Source organism: Chiloscyllium plagiosum, chromosome 17 (assembly GCF_004010195.1).
Source record: "Chiloscyllium plagiosum isolate BGI_BamShark_2017 chromosome 17, ASM401019v2, whole genome shotgun sequence".
NCBI classification, from domain to species: domain Eukaryota; kingdom Metazoa; phylum Chordata; class Chondrichthyes; order Orectolobiformes; family Hemiscylliidae; genus Chiloscyllium; species Chiloscyllium plagiosum.
This window is the reverse complement of record NC_057726.1, coordinates 57,783,626-57,803,057: the sequence shown is the minus strand read 5'-3', so window position 1 is coordinate 57,803,057 and position 19,432 is coordinate 57,783,626. Positions and strand designations below refer to the sequence as shown.

At 39.4% G+C, this 19,432-nt stretch overlaps 1 protein-coding gene across 3 annotated transcripts in view; it reads left to right on the top strand.

Annotated features, from left to right (window-relative positions):
- The window catches only part of mbtps1 (membrane-bound transcription factor peptidase, site 1), a 139,673-nt gene that overhangs the window by 83,581 nt on the left and 36,660 nt on the right, over nucleotides 1-19,432 (top strand). For all 3 annotated transcript variants that reach the window (XM_043707205.1, XM_043707204.1, XM_043707203.1), the window contains 4 exons: nucleotides 319-421; nucleotides 2,553-2,704; nucleotides 8,417-8,578; nucleotides 17,660-17,804. In XM_043707205.1, coding sequence (XP_043563140.1) covers nucleotides 319-421; nucleotides 2,553-2,704; nucleotides 8,417-8,578; nucleotides 17,660-17,804 — 562 coding nt within the window. The remainder of the gene's footprint in view (nucleotides 1-318; nucleotides 422-2,552; nucleotides 2,705-8,416; nucleotides 8,579-17,659; nucleotides 17,805-19,432) is intronic.

Below are 19,432 nucleotides of genomic sequence, written 5' to 3'. Positions count from 1 at the left end.
CTTTCTCCCCACCCCCACCCTCCTCTCATTTATCTCTCCACCCTTCAGGCACTCTGCCTGTATTCCTGATGAAGGGCTTTTGCCCGAAACGTCAATGCTCCTCGGATGCTGCCTGAATTGCTGTGCTTTTCCAGCAACTCTAATCCAGAAACTGTGGAATAGCTGTCACATGATAGACTGACATTACATTGTTATAAACCAGCTGTTTTTATAGAACATAAGAGAAGAAATTGAACCCTTCGAAAATATTCTCAATTTGTTGAAACTTTCAGCAGCATTATTTGTTTGCAATGATTGTATTGCCTTGGCCTTTTCCAGCACCCTCAATAATCCTGCCGATCAGATGGATGTAATTGGTGTGGGTGGAATTGACTTTGAAGACAACATGGCTCGATTCTCATCTAGAGGAATGACTACTTGGGTAAGTTGTAGCATCATTTGTATTTCACCCTCTTGCAACTCTGGATGACAGCGGAATGCAGTTGATGCCAGCTTAATGATTTATTTGTAACATTAACCCAAGTGATTAACAATACAAGGCTAAAGAGAGAGTTTAGTGTCTACAGTCTTAGACAAATGCAACAGCCTTCTCTCAGTATTTGGATTTTTGCATACCAATGACCAACTCCTAGTGACTAGGCTGAGCAAGAGTTTCACAGGTAAGGCACGTTTCTGAAGCTTTGGTGTTGTGTATGTGTTGATTCAGTTTGATCTGCAGTGATACGTTGTTTATTGCATAAAGGTGAAGCTGATGTTACAACACTATTTCTATTGAATTGTACCATTCGAAATTTTGTGCAAAAGGTGTTCCTGAACAGCCCATTTGAGGAACAAGATAATATCTTTTTTGCACTGCTGGGTTTCACTTTTGGGGAAGAATTGAGACCTCTCCCTAAGGTGGTTTCTCTCGACCAAGTTTGGCTTTGGTTTGATGCCCCTGCTCGATGGAATGCTTTGTAATTTTTTCTCTCTCCTTATGAATACTGGAGTAATACAGCTTGTTTGCTTCTGTTCTACCTCTAAAGTAACTAATCACTTTTTTAAAATTTGTTCAGGATGTGACAGACATTTATTGGATCCTGTATTTGTGAAATTTTATCAACACAACTGCTGATACTTTTATAACTGAGCCTTGTATCTCATAGAGGATAAGGCTATAATGGAAAGCTGTGCCCTAGTGTGACCTCACCCTGACACGAAGTCTATTTGTATTATATTTGTTCAGAATTTCCTGAAACTAAGTGGAGAACCAAGTGGTGAATTAAACATTAACACTTATTCTTTGATTGCTATCAAGGCTTCCAGTTATTTTCTGCACTGGAGATGAAAGTCCTGTCGTTGATCTGAACATTAGTTTTGTTTCTTTCTACAAACAGTGCCAAACCTGCTGAGTATTTCCATTTATTTTTCCTTTTTTTATTCTGTCAACAGATTCAATCCTTTTGGGTGCTTGTTGTCATTTTTAAAAAATTACAAATCTCCAAAGGTTTAAAGTTACTTCAAGAGCTCCTGTCACACAAGTATAATTTATTGGGATACTGTTTTGTTTTCTAGCAGATGATACAGGTCTTTTGAAATGTTGGCATCACTTTGGATCTTTGATTTCAGATTTTAAAAAAATACCACTATGTTGAACCATTTAGTTTGAACAGGGTATCATTCAGAACACAAGATTAGGACATGCCATGATGATTGGAGTTTTTGTGACTTTAAATCTTTCAACTAAGGGGAAGTAATTCATGGACAAGGTTTTATTTTTAAGGAGGTGACCTGTAACAGAGGAGCTAACCCCCATCCAACGGGTGTTCTAAGTAACATTTATTGCTTAGTTGTCATTGGTCATGAAATAATTCAGTATGTACCGTACTTGGTGATAACAGAACCAGCTCAGGCACAGGTTACTAATCTGTTTGTAATGCTTCTTGGCATTGATATCCTTTTAAGAGTTTGATATAGAGTTGAAATATAGCCAAGAGTGAAAATGTATTTTTCCAGAAATATTTCATGTTTGGTAATTTCACTTCACTTTAATAAGGTTTAACACCCATATTCTTTCACAAGTTAAATTGCAGAATGCATTGAACTACTAGTCTTGTATTTGATGGACTAATGTGTAATGGTATACAACAGAAATGGTGAGAAGCAAAATTAGACTGATCAAAGATATGTTCAATTCTTAAACCAACCTAAACAAAAAAGTAAAGAAAATTAAGCTCAGGTTTGCAGTTTTTCTTTCCTGGTATCAGCTGTTTCAGTTATAACAGTTTCCTGTTTGAAGCAGCAACTTCAAGTAGGTTCCTAAAGTTAAACTAAAAACTAAACTTTACATTGGATAGTTAGTAATGCAGTGAAAAGTATACTGAATGGTCACTTGCACTTAATTGCCTACTCGCTGTGCAACAATAACCAGTTGATAGAGGTGTTTTTTTTTTAAATTTCTGTCTCAAACTTGGTTGCAAGTATGAGTTTAAACATATTTCTAACTTCAGAACTTGGGTTCCAGTCAGCTCAATGCCCATCGATTATTTTCTCTTCCATTCCTTTTTCAACAGGAGCTTCCTGGTGGCTATGGAAGAATGAAACCAGATATTGTGACTTATGGCTCTGGTGTCCGAGGTTCTGGTATGCAGGGTGGTTGCCGCTCACTTTCGGGAACGAGTGTGGCATCTCCAGTTGTGGCAGGTGCAGTCACTCTGCTTGCAAGGTAAGTATATGGGGGGGCAGTTGAAAAATGTTTGATATTCTGCAATAAAAGTGTGTTTGAATAATTGGTTATATACCACTTTGTGGGTCTTTGAGAGGCTTTGGAATACAAAATAGAATTGGGCTGCATCTAATTCCATTAGTATTTGGTAGCTTCATGCTGCAACATGCATAGATTATACTTTTAGATTGAACCTGTTGCAACATACATGTTGTTTCTTACATTACAATAATATTTCAAAATTACCTCATTGGTGTAAAGTACTTGAGTGTTCTGTGTTTGTGAAAGTCATTATATAAATTAGTTATTTTTCTTTTCGTGTGTTAGTTCGGATCCATTTGTAGTCTAACAATGCATCACAGTGATGTTACACATGTGTTTCCTCCACCACTGAAGTTAGCTGTTTGCAAATTTTGGTGAAAGGATTACATTTGCTCTTGTATAGAAAAAGAAATTGTGGTATGGAAAATATCCCATATGCAAGCTTGCTTATCAAATTTTATGCAGGATGTTTGTCAAACATGGGGCAATGTAAATATTTAGGTGATGTTTACCTACCATAAATTAACCTGAGGTTGCAGTGTGGCTTTTGTAACATCTGGGGAATGCTCATACTCTTCTAATGTGTTTTGTTTTTAAATTTTTCCAAATTCTTATGTTTTTGAGGGCTTGTAAATGCCAAAATGAGGAACCAATTATCTATGAGTTAATCATCACCAAATAAACCAACGTAACTCATCTCACTCTTTCTTTCTTTCTTGCCAAACTGTCACAATGCGAGACGCAAGGTTGCGGAAATATCTATAGCAAATAAAATAAATTTGATCTGCAAAACAGATGCTGCTTTGCTGACTTGCACCTAAAAGAATATTCAGTACAGTAATTTGCTTTGTGTTCTCTCTCTTGTGTTTGAGCGACGGTATTACATTTGGCAACTGTTAAAGATTCAAGAAAGGAAAACTGACATCAGTTACATAATTTTTACCACCTATACACAGTACATCCAGCATTGCAATTCCCAGCTAGTTTAAGGTTTTTTGCCCCCTCAATACAGCTGTGTTAATTTGTTTCTAATACCTGAAGCTGTATTGACCACGCAAGTTCCTTTCATTTTTATGCCTCAAGTTTAATTCATTTCACTTCCCTGCATTTCTTTTTTGAAATAGTGAGATCTGAGATATTTGAGCTGCTTGTCAGTCTCTCTGCAATGCCACTTCTTAACCAGAGGCTGCAATTAGTTTGAAACAGAAGTCTATTTATTTTATAACAGATATAGAGAAGTATTTGATTTCTTGCTTTAGCATAATCTCTCAAGCTTGATTTGAAGAAGGTAGATCCATTTTCTACCATGCTAGTATCATAAGCTCCAACACCCAGTCGTTGTCACATTTGTAATATGCTCTTTAATGGTAAGGCTTATGTCAGTTATAATTGGATGTTTTAAAGCAACTTGTTTGCAAGTGCTGTGGCCCCTCTGAAGCAGGCAGGCTGGCCCAGAGGAAGGAACATAAACGCTGCATCAGTGGAGTCCTTCAATTATAGTCACAGATATTTTAATCAACATATTCGGACACATTTCTGGGGCAGGGACACTATTACTGCACCTCAAGAACCCCTACAATCTCAGATACTTCTCTTCAGAAAGAGGAAATTTAAAGTTTAATAATCCTGATTAGTTACAAGACCCATTCCAGGTTCAGAAACAAAAACTGGAGAAGTTCAGGTCTGGCAGCATCTGTGGAGAGAAATCAGAATTCGCATCTCGGGTCCCGTGACCCTTCCTCAAAACAAAACACGTAACCCATTGTTAGCCACTAACAGTCCCCATTAATTGCTATTCAACCTCCGAGCCAGATCATTATCCACTCCTTTGTGTGTCCAGCTGTTCTCTCTCTTTGTGCTCTATCCCCAACTATTGTTTACTTCTTATCCCTGCACCCCCCCTCCCCCCCTCCCCCCAACCCTGTCTTCTGCAACTTTTTCTTAGCTACCCAGTTCTGAGGAAGGGTCACTGAACCCAAAACGTTAACTCTGATTTTTCTCCACAGGTGCTGCCACATCTGCTGAAGTTTTCTAGCAAGTTTTGTTTTTGTTTCTGATTTACAGCAGCTGCAGTTCTTTCATTTCCCATTCCCGGTTTACATGTTTTAAGAAACCCAAAATAGATGTCCTGCGCTTGACCTGACTTCTACCTACTGAAACTGTTTAATTTAAAAAAAAACATAGTTGGAGTTATGTACAGGCCTCCAAACAGTAGTCAGGAACTGGGATGCAAAATACACCGTGAGATAATAAAGGTGTGGAGGAAAGGCAAAGTTACAGTGATCATAGTGGATTTCAATATGCATGTGGACTGGAAAATCAAGGACTGGTGGATTGCAAGAATTGGAATTTGTGGAATGTCTCGGAGATGGCTTTTTGGAGCAGCTTGTGGTGGAGCCCACTAGGGCAATAGTGTTGTGCAATGAGGCAGACTTGGTAAGGGAGCTTAAAGTGAAGGAACCCTTAGAAGGCAGTGATCATAATATGATTGAATTTACTCTGCAATTTGAGAGGGCGAAGATAAATAGAATCAGAGGTAATAGTAATACAGCTGAATAAAGCAACTATAGAGGCATGAGGGAGGAGCTGGGCAAAATTGACTGGGAGAAGGGCTTAGCAGGAAAGATCGTGGAACAGTAATGGCAGGAGTTTCTGGGAGTAATTCAGGAGATACAGCAGAAATTCATCCCGAGAGAAAAGAAGCATGGTACAGGGAGGATGAGGCACCCGTGACTGACTAGGGAAGTCAGGGATAGCATGAAAGCATATAATGTAATGCAGGGCAGTGGGAAACGAGAGTTTTGGGAGGTTTACAAAGACCAACATAGGACAACAAAAAAGAAATAAAGAGGGAGAAGATTAAATATGAAGGTAAGGTGGTCAGTAATATAAAGGAAGTCTAAGAGTTTTTTAAATACATAAAGGGCACAAGAGAGGCAAAAGTGGACTTTGGGCTGCTGGAAAATGATGCCGGAGAGATGATACTGGGGAACAAGGAAATGGCTAAGAAACTGAATAATTACTTTGTGTCAATCTTCATAATGGAAGACACAAGTAATATTCCAAAAATTCAAGAGAGTGAGGGGGCAGAGCTGAGTATAGTGGCCATCACCAAGGAGAAGGTGCTAGAAAATCTGAATGGGCCGGAGATGAATAAATCACCTGGACCAAATGGACTATACCACAGAGTTCGAAGGGAGGTAGCTGAAGTGATAGTGGAAGCTTTAGTGCTGATCTTTCAGGAATTGCTAGGATCAGGGAGGACCAGAAAATTGCTAACATAACACCTTTGTTTAAAAAAAGAAGTAAAGCAAACGATGGATAATTACTGATCAAGTTAGGTTTACCTCTATTGTGGGTAAGATCCTGGAATACTGAATACTTGGAAGTGTATGGTAAAATACAGCAAAGTCAGCATGGTTTCATCAAGGGGAGGTCATGCTTGACAAACCTGCTAGAATTCTTTGAGGCAGTAGCAAGCAGATTTGACTAAGGAGAACCAATGGGTGTTTTCTAATCTGGACTTCAAGAAGGCCTTTGACACGGTGTTGCACAGGATGCTACTCAGTAAGATAAGAGCCCATGGTGTTAGAGGCCAGTTCTGGCATGGATAGAAGCTTGGCTGTCTGGCAAAAAGTAGAGTGTGGGGATAAAAGAGTCCTTCTCAGGGTGGCAGCTGATGACAAGTGGTGTTCTGCAAGGCTTGGTATTGGGACCACGACTTTTCACTTTATACATTAACGATCGAGATGAAGGAACTGACGGCATTCCGGCGAAGTTTGCAAATGGTACAAAGATGGTAGAGGGACAAGTAGCTTAAGGAAGCTGGGACGCTGCAGAAGGATTTGGACAAGTTGGAAGAGTGTGCAAAGAAGTGGCAGATGGAGTACAACGAGGGAAAGTGTGAGGTCACGCACTTTGGGAGGAAGAATAGAGGTATGGACTATTTTCTAAATGGGGAGAAAACTCAGGAGTCTGAAGTGCAAAGAGACTTGGGAGTTCTGGTCCAGAATTTTCTCAAGGTAAGCTTGCAGATTGAGTCAGTAGTTAGGAAGGCAAATGCAATGATGGCAATTATTTTGAGAGGACTTGTATGTAAAAGCAGGGATGTATTTCTGAGGCTGTATAAGGCTCTGGTCACACCGCATTTGGAGTATTGTGCGCAGTGTTGGGTCCCATACCTCAGGACGATGTACTGGCCCAGGATCATGTTCAGAGGAGGTTGACTAGGATGGTCCCAGGAATGAAAAGCTTAACATGCAGAATATTTGAGGACTCTGGGTTTATACTTGGAGTTTAGAAGGATAAAGGGGGATCTAATTGAAACTTAAGAACACTGAATGGCCTGGTTAGAATGGAAGTTGGGAACATCTTTCCATTGGTAAGAGATACTTGGACCCAAAGGCACAGCATTGTAGTAAAGGGAAGACTTTTTAGAACTGAGATAAGGAAAACTTCTTCAGCCAGAGACCAGTGAATCTATGGAATTCATTGCCTCAGAAGGCTGTGGAGGCCAGGTCATTGAGTATATTTAAGACTTAGATAGGTTTTTGGGTATCAAGGGTTATGGGGCGAAAGCAGGAGAATGCAGTTGAGAAACTTATCAGCCATGATTGGATGGCGGAGCAGATTCGATGGGCTGAATGGCCTAATTTCCGCTCCTAGGTCTTGTGGTCTTATTGTCTGTAACTAACAGACTAAACAGAATTTAAATTAATACTTCATTTGTGTAATAAGTCAAACTTATTATTGAAAGATAACTTAAATCTTTACTGTAATTGTGCTGTTTAATTACTTAATCATTTCCAAGATTTTATCTTTTGTAATTAGCTTTATGTCCTGCACTGTTCTTGGATGAGCCACATTATAGAATGGTCAAACATAAGTACTTTTGATTGCTTTTAAAAATAGCTTTTCAGCCTGAAGTTACTTTAGTGATTAGCGAAACATATACCCGATTTGGGATCAACTTGTTACTGGTGTGTTAGTTAACTAGATGACAAATGTTTTAAATTGGTGTTGGTTCAACTGTTTGTATGAAGCTGCCAATGAAAATGGATGTAGTTGCATTACCATACAACAAGATTAAGGTATAAATTATGTGCAACTCGTTGCTTGAATTAATAAGTTAGGTACCAGTGCGATTGATATATCTTTTCCATGCTAAAGTCTTTGCTTGCATCTAATATCCCCTTAAAATTAAGCTGTATGAATCGTTTTGGTCGAAGATGCACATTTTTTGCTGAGTATTTCTCAATGTAGTCATGTGATACAATAGTGTCATTTTACTACAGTCTGCTGTAGACTATGAACTCTGACCTAGTATCTTTGAGAGAAACTATGGGAGAAATCTTTAACAAGCCTACTCCTGTCCACTGGAGACCAGGAATTTGCATTAAGATTAGTAAGGTTTTATAAGGCTAGCTCAGACAGTTGACAACATAGCCTCCTTCACTTTCACTGAAGTTTGGAAGTCTTCCAAATTGATGATTTTGATCCATTTAATAATGCATTTCCAAGTTTTTTTTTAAAATGATAAAGCAATACATGTGGCACGAGAGGAGAAAAAAAGTTACTTGGTCATGAGGAAAATTGGTATCTTGTTGTATTTATTCAGTCAGTTGAATTCTGAGAGTTTCCATTGATGAAAACTTGCTTCTGTTTTACCAGCACTGTGCAGCATCGCGAGCTGGTGAATCCAGCCAGTATGAAGCAAGCTTTGATAGCTTCTGCACGCAGACTACCTGGGGTCAACATGTTTGAACAAGGCCATGGTAAACTGGATCTGCTGAAAGCTTACCAAATTCTGAAAATCTATAAGCCTCAAGCCAGGTGAGTGCTAATATGATTTAGATGGTCTGCTTTTTATTCCTCATTTCTTAAGTTGAAGTTAGTGATTTTTGGTTTTTGAGTACCAGCAGCCCTATCTTGAATACTTTGACTGTTCTTGAGCATTGTTTGCTAACTTGACTTTAAAGGGTGAAACTAATATAGTCGCGTATATTGGTGTCACCTAGATTTACCTTTCCTCCAAGTTCTTCATTGTCTCTGTGCTGAATCTACTTGTTTGTCATGATGACTTGGATAAGTTGGAATAGCGTCTTCATCCTCTGTCACATCCTCTGCACCCGAGCCTGATGCATGCCATCTCCACGGTTGCAACATGAGGCCATACTATACCGTACAGCATTAGCATTGTTTACCTGGAGTTGAGCTTCAAAACTTTAATCCATAAACAAGAATGCTGACGTTTATCTCTGCAGTATCACCTGCTTCTGTCTCTGTGCTACTACAATCCTTATCACTTCTTCAATATTTCTACATTTAATGGTAATTCTTTGTAATACAGGAAAATACTGGTAAACATTTATTTAAAAACTCACAACTTTGTTACATGTATTCTAGGTTTGACAAGAACTGCTTTGCCTAGGATCCATGTCCCTTCACAATGTATTGTTCTATTGGGTAACTAAGGTGACAACATGTTATCAACAGGTTATCATAAACAGGTTACATTTCCCAGATTTCAGGGAAGTGTTCCTTTAATATCTGCCTGAAGAAATGCGTCAACAACAGCTGTACTGGGTGATAAGGACGTGTGAAATTTGATGGTTTGCTTCTGATTTTAAAGAACAAAGAAAATTTACAGCCCATGACCAGGCCCTTTGGCCCTCCAAGCCAAAGCCGATCCAAATCCACTGTCTAAACCTATCACCCAATTCCTAAGCCACTGTATCCCTCTGCTCCCCACCTATTCCTCCATCTGTCCAGACACACCGTAAATAAATCTACCGTGTCTGCCTTGACTACCTCTGCTGCAATGCGTTCCAGGCACCTACCACCCTTTGTGTAAAGTACTTTCCGCATGTATCCCCCTTAAACCTTTCACCTTGAACCTGTGACCTCTTTTTATTGAATCCCTCACCCTGGGAAAAAGCTTATCTCTATCCATCCTGTCTATACCCTTCATGATTTTCTAGATCTCAATCAGGTTCTTCCCCACCCCCCCACATTCTCCATTTTTGTAATGAAAACAATCTTAACCTACTCAACCGGTCTTCCATACCAGGCAACATCCTCATTAACCTTCTCTGCACCCTCTCCAAAGTGTTCACATCCATTTGGTAGTGTGGTGACCAGAACTGTACACAGTATTTTAAATGCGGCTGAACAAAGTCTTGTACAATTTGACTTGCCAACTCTTATACTCAATACCCTGTACGATGAAGGCAAGCATACCATTTTGCTATATGAAATTATTTCTCTGCCTTTTTTGTATATGTGTTAACCTACTCTGTAAATATTCATTGCCCTCTAGTATTTCTTTCCTTGGCCCCAACACTAATAAAGCCATTACTTGTGTATACTGAGAAATTCAGCAGGTAGCCATCTTTCTGGAGGTTATTACAGTAAACTGAGTCTGGAGTCAGTCTGTTAGTGTAATTGGTGTTTCACTGATGCATAGCAGCTCATTTAGGGATTAAACCTCAAATTGTTTTTTATCTGTGTTGCTCAACTCCTTTTCAAATACATTTACAAGCCATTAGATTGTTGATCATTCATAATAATAAATCTTGAAGGGACCAATTGCATACATATTGTAATATAGTTTATTTGAAAAATGCATTTATAACATAGGAGACTTGAAAATTTCTCTGATAACTGGCATCCTACGTTTGAAGACATCCAGAATTTCTTCTAAAGGAGAATCTGAGATTATTTTACATTGACGCCTGTGATCAGGTTCACCTTAGGTCTTCTGGACAGGCAGGTAGACAAAAGATAATTGAACAAACGTGAAATCCGTACTTCTATTCAAACAGTTTAATTTAAACTACATCTCTTTCAAGCTGCATAATTTAGTATCGTTTTTCTGATGAAGCGTGATGTGATTTAGAAATTAGAGCTAGGTGGCAGACCATTCAGGTTATTACATTTGTGTTGGCTCTTGAAGAGTAGTTGTGCTTAGTCCCACATCGCCACATTTTGTCTGTAACCCTGCAGACTGTTCTTCCTCAAATACTGTCTGACTCCTTTCTGAAATTACTTATGGATTGGCCTCTTATACCTTTTCAAGTGTAATGTTCCAAATTTCAACAACTTGGTGAAAGAAAAACTCTCAACCCTTTGGATCTTTGGTCAATAATTTTAAATCTGATTTAAGTTATTGAATTAATTTCCAGGTACAGTATTCTGTTTCAGCATCTTGAAAACCTCCAATCCAGAGAGAATAGTCCCAAATAACGTCGATCAATCTTGAACCTCGACAGTTTTCCTGCACAGTCTAGAATTGTCCACAACAAATTTCCAGTAGTAATTTATAAAGTTCAAGCATGACCTTTTCCTGGTTTTATACTGCATTCTTAATTTGTAAATCCTAGTAACCCACAAGAGTTTTAACCAATTTATCAACTTGCCTTGCCAACCTTTTAAGGATCTTGTTTTCATTGGCACCAGATTTCTCTCATTATATATGCCATATATAGCATATTTTTTCAATATCCATCCTCTTAAAGTACATCACTTCAGACTGATCTAAGTAACCTCCATATACTGTACTTCTGCTTGTTTTACCATCCTGTTTTTGCAGTTTTGATGTCCATGAACATTTTCATCATTCTTTGCCAAATTTTGTATTAACTGCAAATATTATAATTTATCTCACTACAAATCTCTATGCCATCTTAAAAAAAAATGGACTCAGTATTAACCTTTTGGGAGTGCCACACTGCAAGCTACCTCAACATCTACCACAAGCATTAAGAAGGGAAATGGTATGTTAGTCTTCATTGCAAGAGGAGTAGGTATGTCTTGCTGAAGTTATGCAGGGCCTTGATAACACCACACTTGGGAGTATTGTGTGCAGTTTTGATCGCCCTACCTAAGAGATGATATACTTGCCATAGAGGGAATGGCAGAATGTACTTGCCACGACAGTTTGTGCTGATATTGGGATGGCAGAACTGTTGAGGAGAAGAGTTAGTTTGACTGGACCAGTATTCACTGAAGTTTAGAAAAATGACTGAGGATCTGATTGAAATGTATAAACTTCTAACAGGGCTAGACAGATGAGATGCATGATACTTGCTCTGGATGGGGAGTCTAGAACAAAGGGTCAGCATTTCAGAATATGGGGTCGACCTTTTAGGGTTGAGATGAGAAAACATTTCTTCATTCAGAGTGTGGTCAACCTGTAGAATTCATTACGACAGAAGGCTGTGAAGGAAAGCAGAGCAGAAGGTTGAAATGACCAACTTCTCCTCCTAGCTTCTGTTTCTGTTCCATCCAGCAACAGCCTCTGTTCCTTATTACCCATCTCTTACTTATACTGTCACCTTCCCCTTGATTCTGAGGTCGTCTTCTTCCTTAAGTAAGTCTACTTTTGGCACTTTTTCTTATGTCTTCCAAAATTTCTATATATTTGTGATTCTCCATCAACCTTTTGTTAGCTCAAAAGAATTCAATCCGTTTATTCAAACACCATTTGCCTTTTAACAAGCCTATGTTGGTTGTCCTTGTTTCACTAATTGCTTTACATAGTTTAAATTGTCTCTGGTAGTAATTTCCAATAACTTTCCCAGCACTGAAGTTCGGCTTGAAGTTCCTTGGTTTATCTGTATTCCATTTCTTGAAAACTGGAACAACAATAAGCAGCTGCCAGTCCTCTTGCATTACTTCAGTATTTAATAAGGATTGAAAAACTGTTACCAATGCCTGTGATATTTCTATCTTTGCTACTTCAAACAACCTGGGATGCACTCTTTCTGAATTGGCTAATGTATCAATCTTCAGTAATGTTTATCTGTTTACTGCATATTCTCTTATATATTGCTATTCTGTCCATATACTTTTATGTTAACCTCTCCATCATCTACTTCCTTTGTGAAGTGATGCGAAGTACAATATATTAATCTTTGCACATATTATTTCCCTTTAATGTCCTTAAAAGGCCCAACATTTTCCTCATTTAGCAGCTTAGACTTTTTATGCTCATTAAATATTTTGATACTGCTATCAATTTATTGATACTGCTAATTGTTTCCCATTACCTTATTTTGTTTCTCATACCCACCCAGGACCGGTTTTTAGAAAATATTTCTTCCTTTTACTTTCCATGGCTTTTCTGGTTATTAAGAAAGTCATTCGACATTTGTTGAAACCTTTTCTGTTTGTTTTTTTAAAAAAAAAATTCCATCTTTATCCAGGGCTGTTTAGCTTCACAGGAAAATTCCAATTTGTACCTGAACTTGTAAATACCCATCTGGTTCACTCATGTCCTATCGGGAAGGAAATTGCTGTGCTTACCTAGTCTGGCCTACATGGGCCTCCAGATCCACAGTGATGTAGTTGACTCTTAACCACCCTCTGGCTAAATAAGGATGGACAAGAAATGCAGGCCCAGCAAAACAATCCCCATTTCCTGTGAATGAATAAAAAAAATTACTCTTCTGAATCTTTCCATTGCTCCATTACAGCTATCCTGATCAGTTACCTTTTCTTGTCTACCTATACTTGTCATCATCTTCAAACAATTATATTTTCTGCTGTCTTTCCATTATTATTCCAAATTAGGCGGTTACCTTTATTAGAGCTGAAAATGTGTTGCTGGAAAAGCGGAGCAGGTCAGGCAGCATCCACGGAGCAGGAGAATCAACGTTTCGGGCATGAGCCCTTCAGGAATGAAGAAATGGTTTCCTGAAGAAGGGCTCGTGCCCGAAACGTCGATTCTCCTGCTCCTTGGATGCTGCCTGATCTGCTGCGCTTTTCCAGCAACACATTTTCAGCTCTGATCTCCAGCATCTGCCAGTCCTCACTTTTTCTTAGAAGGTTGTTAGATTAGCTAACTGATCTCCATTTGTAATACACTCCCTATAAACTAATGCTTCAACATAATTCTTCTCAGTGTTTCTAATCTTTTGTCCTCCCAGCTGGAGGTTGGGATTTGCCTTAGATTGAAAGAAGGATATTTTCAAATGGATCTTTGTAACATAAAGCATCTTGTATCTGATTGAAGAGGGACAGTGTCTGCTGAGGGCAAGTGACGATGCATGCTGGAGAAGGGGTCATGCTTTAGCCTTTTTCACTAAGCTAATGTGTTGCAGACAGATCAGGAGAACGAGGAAGAATAGCCTTTTCATAAAATGAGCAAAATAATGTTATCAGCATACCTTATGTAAGACAGTTTGCAATGAGTTTGTTCAATGAACTATGGATTCCAGAGAAATTAGTTGAATCACAAAATTCTTATGGGTCAGGAATGCCATTTAACTTGTCTTACTTGTACAGCAAGTTCCTTGAGTCCTTTCTACGTTCATTTGTTTAAGATAGCACCAACTTCTATTTGTATACCTTTTGTATACCTTTTTTAATGTAGTAAAATGTCCCAAGATACTTCACTGGGCTAAAAACCTGGCTAGATTTGGAACAGGAGAAAGTGAGGGCTGGAGATCAGAGTGGAAAAGTGTGATGCTGGAAAAGCACAGCTGGTCAGACAGCATCTCAGGAGCATGAGATTCCTGATGAAGACCTCGTGCTCGAGGCCTAGATTTGCAATACTTAAATGAACAAAACAGGAAATTTGAGAGCTCTAAGCGCAGGCAGTTGATGGCAAGGACATAATTTGTTTATTTACAATTGGGATGCTTCAGCCCAAAACTGGAAGAGCACAGCTGTCTTAGAGATGTTGTGGGCCTGAAGATAATTACAGTGGTAGGAAGGATTGAGGTGATGGGGAGATTTTAAAACCAGCAAGAGAATTGTAAAGTATGTATTGCCTAACCAGGAACCATTGTAAGTCAGAAAGCTCCTGGGTGAATGCAATTTGATATGAGCTCAGGCACTCAAGACAGGATTTTGCATGAGCTCAGGCTTGCTGAAAGCAGAGTATTGAAGCTGGCTCAGAAATGCATGGGAATAATAGATCTAAAGTTGCTCAGATAATAAGGTGAGGTTTGGGCTGAGTCAGACAATTGTCAAGGTGCATTGCAGAAAAGATTCTAGGGTTTTGAGCCATTACATTTCTCAGTTTCTTCCATAGTTCTTCACTAAGTGATTAAGTTTATCTTGCTGATCCTGAATTGATCTTTACAAGCTTAAGTCGATACTTTCTTAGGTTAATAAACATGATATTTTAGTTTTAATCTTGCATGTTCCTGAAACACCTATGTAAAATTTCATGCTGGTCATGGGCTTTCTTTCTTGGAAAGAAAAAGTTTCACTATTCCTTGCAATGCAATCCTATAAGATCAACTTTGTGACTGCCTCCGACTTGTAAATCATTTGCTTTTGTTTTGGTGACCAAGATTGGATATACTGTTCAACATTCTATCAAACTAGAACACTCAAAGAACTTCAAATATTTTCTCCCCATATCATTCGCTCACTTTAGCCTAAGAACTGTATGTAACTTATTGAAAGTGTTCAGTTTTGACCGGTTTCTGTGGCATAGCATTCTCAGCACTCTCTGGGTGAAGAAATTTCTCATTTTCATTCTGAATGGCCTCTTCCTATCCTTAACTGTGACCCTGGTTTGTCTGGGCACCCCAATCATCAGGAACATCCTTCCTGCATTTACCCTTTAGTCATCTATAGATTTCTGAGATCCCACCCCCTCCCCCCACACATTTTTCTCTGGTGAATATAATCCTAATTCTTTCTTCATACCTTTCCTGGAATCTATCTGTTAAACCATCTTCTACAGTCAAGAGCATCCATCCTTGAATAAGGTGATCAAAAGTGCACACAGTACTCAGATGTGGACTCAAAGGCTCTGTGTGGTTGCAACAAGACATCCTTGCTCCTAAATCAAACCCTCTCATTGTGAAGGCAAACATACTATTTGTTGTCTTCACTGCCTGCTGCACCCACGTGCATACTTTCAGGGACTGGCTTACCACAGCACTAGGTCTCATTGCACCTTCCCTTTCTCAAACTATCACCATTTGTTTAATCATCTGTCTTCCTACTTTTGCTACCCAAGTAAAGAACCTTACTTAAGTTCAACATTATATTTCATCTAACAGGTATTTACGCATCCACTCTCATTTGTCCAATCACACTGAAGCATCTTTGTACCCTCTTCACAGCTCACCCTCCTACCCAGCTTTGTGTGTCTGTAATTTTGGACATGTTACATTTAGTTCCGTCATCTAAATAATCTGTCATGAAAGCAGGGGTCCAACTACTGATTCCTGTAATACCCAAACAGCCACTACCTGCCACTCAGAAAAAGACCCATTTAGTCTTACTTTTTGTTCCCTGTCTGCCAATCAGTTCTTTAACTAATCCCAAATGTTTTAATTTCACATATTAGTTGTTTAATTTAGGACCTTACTGAAATTCTGAGAGTCCAAGTAAACCACATCAGTTACCTCAGTTGGCTGGAAGGCTTGGATGGTGATGCAGAGTGATGCAGACAATGCAGGTTCAATTCCTTCACCAGCTAAGGTCACCTTCAATGTCCCACCTGTGGTGACCTTAAGGTTAAACCACCTCTAGCCCTCTATAAGTAGAGAGCAGCTCTATGGTTCTCTGCTCCTATGGTGACCTTTTCGCTTAGCTTTCTACACCTGACCATAGAAGCTTTTACAATCACTTTGTATTTTCCCCATAAGCTTATTCTCATATGCTAATTACCCCCCCACCACCCCACAGTGCCTTAATCAATCCCTTTGTCCTCCTGCAATGAAGTCTAAAATGCTGGTAATTCTCCGGTGTTCTCCTTTCTCCAATTTGTATGCCCCTTCCTTTAATCTAATACTATCCCTATTTTCCCTTGTTAGCCATGGTTTGGTTATCTTCCCTATTTTATTTTTGTGCCAGAGGATGAATGAACAACTGTTACAGTTGCTCCATGCGCTCTTCAAATATTTATCATTGCATGTCCACCATCATCCCTTTACAAAATGTTCCCCAATATATCCGAGCCAACTCACGCCTCATACCATCATATTTCCTTTATTTAGATTCAGGATCCTAGTCTCAGAATCAATTGTCTCACTCTCCGTCTTAATGAAGAATTTAATCATATTATGGTCACTCTTCCCCAAGGGGGCTTGCACAGCTGGATTGCCAATTATTCCTTTCTGATTGCACAATACCCCATCTGGGTGGCCTCTTCTCCAGTTGGTTGCTCTTTGTATTGATCCAGAACGTCATCCTATATTCATTCCAGGAATTCTTCCTCTACAGTATTATTACTGATTTCATTTTGCCCAAACTAATATTTAAAACATTTACTCAACTCACAGGTTGCTTTCTCTAATTCCATCAAGATTATAAACATCTAAATCACCAGTACCTGTTTAAGAGACAAGAGTTTGTCAGGAAAACGAACTGCATGCTTTTTTTGGAAAGTGATATGGGAAGGGAATTTGTGGACTGTAGGGCAGGAAGTAGAAGGTCAATGATGAAACAATCCTGTGCGTCTCTGGATGGGTCATGTTTGTTATATGGTTGTGTGAACTTTGAGATACCTAGTTGTGCATTGTAGAATGTTTCAGTTCTCTTGAATAAACATTTTTGTTTCCATACTACTACTACTCCTGCCTTAAAGGCCCTGTGTCTATTTAATCAAGTATTTAGTCATTACTCCTAGCTCATCAGGTCTTCTGATATTTGCTGAGTCTTGGAATTAAGTTAAAGGTACTTTACTAATTCAAATCATTTCATCTTGGTGACTGATTAGTAGAAAGAACAGAGATTGGTTACATGCCTGCGTGGTGCAAATAAGATTCTCTTCTGAAACATCAGTGTCTTCAGAATTAATGGGTAAAAAGAGCTCTTTACTTGATGGATCCTAACTGAATGACATGCTGTTTGTTTGTTCATGAACAAAACCTGTTGCATTCAACAGTACTTTTTTAATATGACTGTCCATTATATTCTTTAATTCCTGACATTTTAAACTTTCAGCTTGAGCCCAAGCTACATTGATCTAACTGAGTGTCCTTATATGTGGCCCTACTGCTCCCAGCCCATCTACTGTGGGGGAATGCCAACTGTCGTCAATGTAACAATTTTAAATGGCATGGGTGTCACAGGTCGGATTATTGACAAGGTAAGTGTAATGAGATGGTAGTGAAATATGGAATTTGCAAAGTGGCTGAAAGGTCTTTCTAGTCTTGATGAGCAGTACTGAGAAGTGGTGTGATACCAATGTTTAATTCCTCAGGAACTACTGTATGAAATGTATGGCAGTTATTAATGTACATGTACAACAGCAATGTGAATGTTCATTTTTGACAGTCACATGGACAATACAATATTGTTATGGCCGCATTCATTTTTTGCTTAATAAAATGAAACTGAAGAGTGTGCAGGAATTATTTGGGATGAGGTGGCACAATGCTTTCATTCATCACAGGCTAAACATACACTGCCACAGTGTAAATTTATTTTGACAGTCCCTTCCTGAATAAAATTTCAGATGAGGTACATCATTGTTCACAGAAATTTGATAATTCTCATGTTCCCCTTCACAGTGAAGGAGAGCCTGCGCAGTACACTTGCAGAATTCCTGACGGCTGCCTTTGGAGTAGAATCATAGATTCATAAAATCCCTGCAGTGTGGAAAGAGGCCATTCAGCCCATCCATACTGACTGCTGGGCAGCATGGTTGCTCAGTGGTTAGCACTGCTGCCTCACAGCACCAGGGTCCCAGGTTCGATTCCAGGCTCAGGTAACTGTCTGTGTGGAGTTTGCACATTCTCCCCGTGTCTGTGTGGGTTTCCTCAGGGTGCTCCGGTTTCCTCCCACAGTTCAAAGATGTGCAGGCCAGGTGAATTGGCCAAGCTAAATAGCCTATAGTTCTGGGTGCATTAGTTAGTGGGAAATAGGTCTGGGTGGGTTACTCTTCGGAGGGTCGGTGTGGACTGGTTGGGCCGAAGGGCCTGTTTCCACACTGTAGAGAATCTAATCTAATCTAATCTAAATCCCACCCAGAATTAGGTCCCTGTAACCTTGCATTTCCCATGGCTAATCTACATCTGTAGACACTACTGGGCAGTTTAGCATGGCCAGTCTACCTAATCTGAACATCTTTGGACTATGGGAGGAAACCAGAGCATCTGGAGGGAACCTGCGCAGACACTGGCAGAACGTGCAAGCACCACACATTCACCCACGGCTGGAACTGAACCAGTGTCCCTGTCGCTGCAAAGCAGCAGTGCTAACCACTGAGCAACTGTGCCCCCATAGTAGCTTTGCAGCTCAGAAGTCAAGTCATTTGTCTTCTTGGTCCTGAGAGGTACAATGTATGGGAGTCAATTACCTTGTGGACAAAAGTAAAATATACTTTCTTCTAAATAAAAGCATAGAATGAAAACAATATCTGAACATTGTCTGAATCAGGTGAAATTAACCTGGTGGATATTACTTGTACTAATTAGCATAAGAGCATAATTGATTTAAACTCTGAAGTAGTTCAGGACAAACAGTGGGGCAGTAAAGAGGCTACATTAAGCTTTCTATCTCACCAGTCTCTGCACTCAAAATTCCATATTTTGCCACTTCCAATAAGATATCATGAACAAACATATCTTACCCTCTCCTCTGCAGTCGACATTCAGGTGGGACTGTGACACCCTGGTCTACACCACCTCAGTTTTCCACAGCACCTTCCCAGGTTGCAGAAGATATAGCACGTGTCATGTCCCCCTCTTCCCCCCCCCCCCCCCCTATTCCCCG